A 6,000-nucleotide genomic window follows, 5' to 3' on the forward strand; every position below is an offset into this window, starting at 1 on the left:
TACGTGTGCCGTCCACAGCAGACCCGCGGCACGGCCTCTCACCTTCTTACACAGACTCCAGTTTCTGGTTTCTCCTTGCTAATGGTGGAGGGCCACTGGCTCCGACCTTGGGCCACCCCCAGTGCCTCTGGCTCTGCCATGGTCCCCAGTACTGCAGTTCAAGATGCCATTCCTCGTCGGACCTCTCCACGTGGTCCGCGGAGAGATGCCGTTACCCGTGTTGCGCCCCTCCCTAGGTGCACGTGCGCGCATCTCTCATCCTTATGAAGGGCCTGTGGCAGGGACCTGGCCACAGCCCTGGAGGATGATGTCAAACTCTTCACTGTATTTAAGTTCAGGCCTCGCTCCATAGTGTTGCCTTTGCAACAGGTCTCCTCGCTATTCGAGTACTCGTTGCTGCTAGAGAATCCTCTCTACTCTTTGTTCCTGACCTCCTTTGTTCCTGGTTCCTGTCTTCTTCCTTCCTGCCCTGTCTATGTGTTGGACTGACTCTGTGAACATCGACTTTGCTTCATTTGACTACTCTACAGCCTATCTCCAGACTTGACTACGCTACTACCTATCTCCAGACCCAGACCTCCGCTATGCCCGACTATCCTACTGCCTAACTCCAGACGCAGACCTCCATTATGCCCGATTATACTATTGCCTATCTTCAGACCCAGACCTCTGCTATGCCTGACTACGCTATTGACTTCTCCGTGATCAGACCATTACCTTGATTGACTACGCTATTGACTTCTCCGTGATCAGAACTCTGCATTGCTTGCCATGACCTCCGTTTTGCTGCCGGCCCTGATCCAAGCTTGTCCGTGATGCCTCTTCCAGCCTATTCCCTGGACGTGGACTTATTAGGCTCCAGCCTATCTTTGCTCGAGCGCCTCCAGCTAATCTCTGTTCCATTGGCGCCCGAATTCCAGTACTATACCCAGTCCAGGATAGGACTACTCCACCTACTGACTGCCATCTCTGGGCTGAACCAACTTCTCTTGTCTATCAACCTCGAGGTCCACCTAAGTCCTGCCGGCCCCGGCACCCAAAGGCTCAACCCGCGTGGAATGAGGGCTGGTATAGGTGAAGCTCCAGTGGCCTCTACCTTCAGCCCACTCCACCTGCCAATGGTGGGGACCTGTAGGTCCTCACCTATGGGTTGTGTCAACCCCAATTCGGCCCAAGGTTCCACCTCCAACCCAACAAGTTGCAAAGGCCATGGACTCGGTGGAGTCGCATGCCCTCCAGGCCATAACTGACCTGGAATCCAAGAGTCAAGAACAGCAGCAATCTAGCTTGATGGACTCTCTACCTGGGTAACATCAAGCTAGGTTGAGAGAACATTGTACAAATCTCATCTTTGTGTGAGTTTCCTCACTCCGAAGGACATCAAATCTTCACAAGAGTGTACTGTTCTGTTCGTACGTCTCACTCTAACTGTCAAAATGTCCCCTAACCCCTACACTACTACTTAAACTTCACCTCGAGTTACTAGGTGGGCCTCATATAGAGGTATAAATACCTAACTACTATAAGGGCTTTATAACTAGTCAGTCTCTCATGCTTAATTGTTTTATATTTACATTATTTTTCTGTTATTTAAGTTGTTCTGAAGTTCTTGTGCCTCACTTGGAGGTAAGTTTATGATTAAATGAGTCATATGTCAAAAAAGGAATGAAAGAATGAATTTGACTTAGCTAATAGGAAACTGTAGTGCTTCAGAATGATTACCTGCCAAAAACCTAATTACTTTTTTGGGGAGATTCTGCATTTTGAATCAGCCAAATGGAAGACTAATGGGAAAATAGCAATGCAACCTACAACTTGATTCTTGGGATAGGTTGAAGACTAGATCTTGAAAAATATTTCATCTGAATCCACTAAGTAAAGATTTCTTAGAAGAAAGCTAGAACATTCTTGGTTTCTTGTAAAAATTTAAACATTTTAAGTTGATTAAAATAAGATTAGGGTTTTGCTTTACATGTGTAACCCAATGGAACCACATAACTTGTTGCACAAACAATATATGTGTGAAAAAAATAGCATTTGACACAACATCTAATCTGTTGCCTGGCAGGCACTAACATACTAACATACTGCTGAGTATATGCTTGACTTCTGCTGTACTTATTCTGTACAGACAGGTAGCTTCAAGTTATTCACTGTTCTTCTATAGGAATATAGTGTGGTCTGTTGTGAATGAATTTTACTAAGGGCTCTTCCCATGTAGGAAATAAAAATCCTTTTTGTTTATCTGCCATGGTATGTGTCGTATGAACTGCTATATCTCCCAAGTACTACCTTGTACTGGTGTTTTGAATATTTTAAATACTGATTACAATGGGTTGGTATGCAAGGATACAGCACACCATTATTTTCTAAAAAAATAAGGCCTCTATTACTTGTGGTAGCTTCAGGTGTTCCAGTACTTCCACACTCCCACAGACGGTAACAATAGTGTTTCAGCAGGTCTGCCTTCTTCTAGCAAGTTTGAAAGCTGTGCTTTTTTTTGGTAATGATTTTAATTAATTTTGTGCTTTTTAGTTTTTAGAACTCTCAGCTATTAAAAAAAAAAAAAGAAATCCAGTGGCAAGACCACCAGATTACAGAAATATCACAAACCTTAGAATAAGTTTTTATCCTAGAAGAAGACATGCACACTTTGAGATCAGTGGAAAAAAATTAATTGTCTTCACTTGTATGTATACTGTATTATAAATCAAGCATAGTACAAGATGAGGAAGTCACTTTTTGCATGATGGCATAACATTAAGAATATATTGCAAGCCTGCAGCCATGAATGTGGAAAAGGCGGGATGGAAACGGAAAGCATAATAGCTTGTATTTTAAGATGGAAATACAGTTTTGTGTAGTACAAATTAAACAGAAATGTAAGAAAAACTAGCCTGAATAAAGAGAGATATTTTACTAGTGGCCAGGCTGTGTGGTTGGCAGGCAGCTGGGATATATCATTGCGGTGTGTTACAGGAAGAAATAGACAAATGGGAGACGTCAACTGGTCTTTTTTCTGCCATCATCTATGCTACACAAACCGGGAATACTCTCATTTGTATACTCTTGTTTAGAAACAAATCTCTCACATAAATACAAATGTGCTGATAATGACCTACTTTACAAAATATATATATATATAAAGTATAATATGCATGCTTAAGAATGTTCATAACTAAAAGAATGCCTAGGTGTGCCTACAATAATATATAAAATGAATACGGTTTGTCAAATCCAAAGTCCCTTCCACCTAAAAAGAATTTGGCAAGTACACAGCTTAACCACACTTTACTGGGGAAAAAAATTCACTCCTAACCAACTTTAAGTTTTGTAGACTGGCAAAAAAATATATATATATATATAGTAATTTGGAACCAGTTCTATTTTATTTTTCGTTTCTACCTCCAGCCTCCCCACCAGCCTCCCACTTAATATTTGTTTTTGCACAGTACCACTTGTTCTTTCTAACTACTTCAACCACGGCTTCTGAAATGCTTTGTTCTCATTCAGATGGCACTGTGCGGTGCAAGGAATTGTATTCTGATAACGTGGGTACAGGGTGCTCTCAGCTCAGCGCTGTGGGAATCATTTTGCAAGTTTCCATCAATGGACACTGTAAGGAGCAAGTCACAGAATGTAGACTCAAAGTCCTCCTAATGGGGGACTGATGTTTCCTATACACTGCGCTGGAATTATTTTTTCACCAAAAGTCAACCTGTAAAACTTTTGGAAGATATGAAAATAATATAAGGTCTGGCGCCTGAACATTTGTGAGCAATTATTAAAGGCTGATAATTCTGAATCCATGTGCAAACTTTGATTTCTAACAGTTCTGCCTCACTGGAAAGTAGCAGAATGCTAGTCAGGAGCCTGCACTTTTTTCCTGAGCCTGCAACAGGGTGTAAGGCATGGAATTCAGACAGCCGCATGGCTAGCATTTTTTAGAGTTCCTTTCTTTTGAAAACACTTTGGTTCATCTAACAACAAAACATGCCAAACAAAACCTCTCATTGTGCTGAAGCAGATTACTGGAAATGAAAGCCATAAGCTTCTAATGTTTCCAACCTGAAATGTAAGGATTCCAGGATTACACAAGGAATGAGCATCTGATCAATTCAGTTTGGCATATCTTCGTCAATGTATGCAGCTCTTTCTTGTGTCTTTTCATTGTGGATGTTTTGGAAACCTGACTGGCCGCAGACTCCCAAGCACAGGTTTGTAAAACCACTGAGCTCTAGGCTTCAAGGGGTTAAAGAGGAGAAAAACATTTTTTTAGCACAGTTGGAAAACTATATTCACTAGCACAGTGCAAAAGCAATGATTTCTATCCAATGGAGCTGGTATTGTAACAGCTAGACAACATTTTGAGCACAGCAAAGGTTCTTTGTAGCAGTAATAACGTCTTAGAATTTTTTTATTCGCTCAAATTGTTTGTCTCATCTGAACCTGTGAGAAAATCGCTATGGAACTGTCACATATTGAACCAAGAACCTGAACTGAGCCCCACAATTAATCCAACTTGCCTTATCTAACTCGTTGACAAAGACGAGGACTAAAAAACAAAATATCGTGTACAGATAACAACTTCATATGAATCCTGACAGATTCATGGGAGTTCAGCAATTCTAAGGAAAAAAAAAAAAAGGCTGCAAGCACCTTGAAGCTATCACCAAAAAAAAACCCAAAAAACAAGCTGCACCAGCACAGCAGCTCTAGTGTCAATGACTAGAGAGAAGGGAGAGGCTGCAGTTAATAATGGCATAATATTAAAGAATTAAAAATAAAAGATGATTATTGCTGTCAATTTACTGATCTTGATTTTCTTTTGTGTACAATAAATCTAGATATGTACACAGTTAAACCTTTTCTTTCCCCTCCGATTGGACTAGAAACAGATGAAAAACATCAGCAAAAAGTTCAGTAAAGATACGATCATCAGCTAATGAGTGCAGCAATAAAAAAAAAACCAGATAAAAGCATTCATTACCTGCCCATTCTCCCATTGACCGAAAGAAGGACTGAGGCAGAGGTCTCCATGCACGTGGAAAGAGATATTTCAGGAACATAATGCATCTCACCAGAAAGGACAAACAAACCAGAGCACCCAGCAAGGTAAAGAACTGCTGGCAGAACTCTCCCATGACAAGCTGGAGGCAGGGAGCTGCGATTAATAAAGGTTACTACTTTTTTTTTTCCCGCCTGGCTTCTGGCTAACCAGCTGCTCTTTGAGCTCTGACTGAACGAGGTGTGCATTTTACTCTACTCCAATCCAAGGCATCATGTGATTCAGCGGAACGGCAGGGTTTACAGTATCATTACACACCCCTGCTGTGCTCATCCTCCCATAGGTTTTTATGCATCTGATTAAGTTTGAGGTTATTGGGGGGAGGGGGGGGGGTTGTATTTCTAGTTTAAGAATATATATCTCCTGGCAATCCTGGAATTTAATTTATAAGACATTTGACTTTAAGCTGGGAAAACCAAATCACATTGGAATCAGTTCCAGATCTAATCTGAACTGAGAGAATGCAAAAGGTGAAACGTTTTTTGTTTGTTTTTTTTACAAATATTGTTGTGAATATTCAGCAAAAAAGATAACTCACGCATTTGCAAATTTACAGGGCTAAGGGTTTAACAAGAGAAATTCCAAACATAATGCTCAAAATGATCAGATTTTCCAGTTTCACTATGTTTGTTGTTTTATTTAATTCAAAGAAATAAAAGCAAGGGTGTTCACAGTGTTCACGGTTGTGAGCCCTTGTCCTGTGGCACAGTTGACACAGCCTAATAAGTGGATTTACTAGCCCCAAGCTGACAGCTGGCTAATGTGCCCTTGCTGGGACTGGGTGTGAGCTGCATCTATACGAACCCCGTTCCCTTGGGTTCCTTGGTAAGTCTTAGATGAGTGTACTTAAGACCGGGCAGGGAGAGAGAGTCCAGATGTGGGCTGAGGTCAGAGCTGGTAGTAAGCAGACAGTGACCTGATCCAGGCAGAGA

The 6,000-nt window shown here is 41.5% G+C and overlaps 1 protein-coding gene across 2 annotated transcripts in view; it reads right to left on the reverse strand.

The window, feature by feature from the left end:
• The window catches only part of HSD17B3 (hydroxysteroid 17-beta dehydrogenase 3), a 350,724-nt gene extending 344,973 nt beyond the window's left edge, over positions 1-5,751 (reverse strand). Inside the window, exon 1 of one of the 2 annotated variants that reach the window (XM_029617712.1) lies at positions 4,991-5,751. In XM_029617712.1, coding sequence (XP_029473572.1) covers positions 4,991-5,144 — 154 coding nt within the window. In that variant the 5' untranslated portion in view covers positions 5,145-5,751. The remainder of the gene's footprint in view (positions 1-4,990) is intronic. The other variant, XM_029617702.1, reaches the window with a different exon arrangement.
• Between the last annotated feature and the right edge of the window lie 249 nt (positions 5,752-6,000).

The sequence above is a fragment of the Rhinatrema bivittatum genome, chromosome 1 (assembly GCF_901001135.1).
Source record: "Rhinatrema bivittatum chromosome 1, aRhiBiv1.1, whole genome shotgun sequence".
NCBI lineage: Eukaryota > Metazoa > Chordata > Amphibia > Gymnophiona > Rhinatrematidae > Rhinatrema > Rhinatrema bivittatum.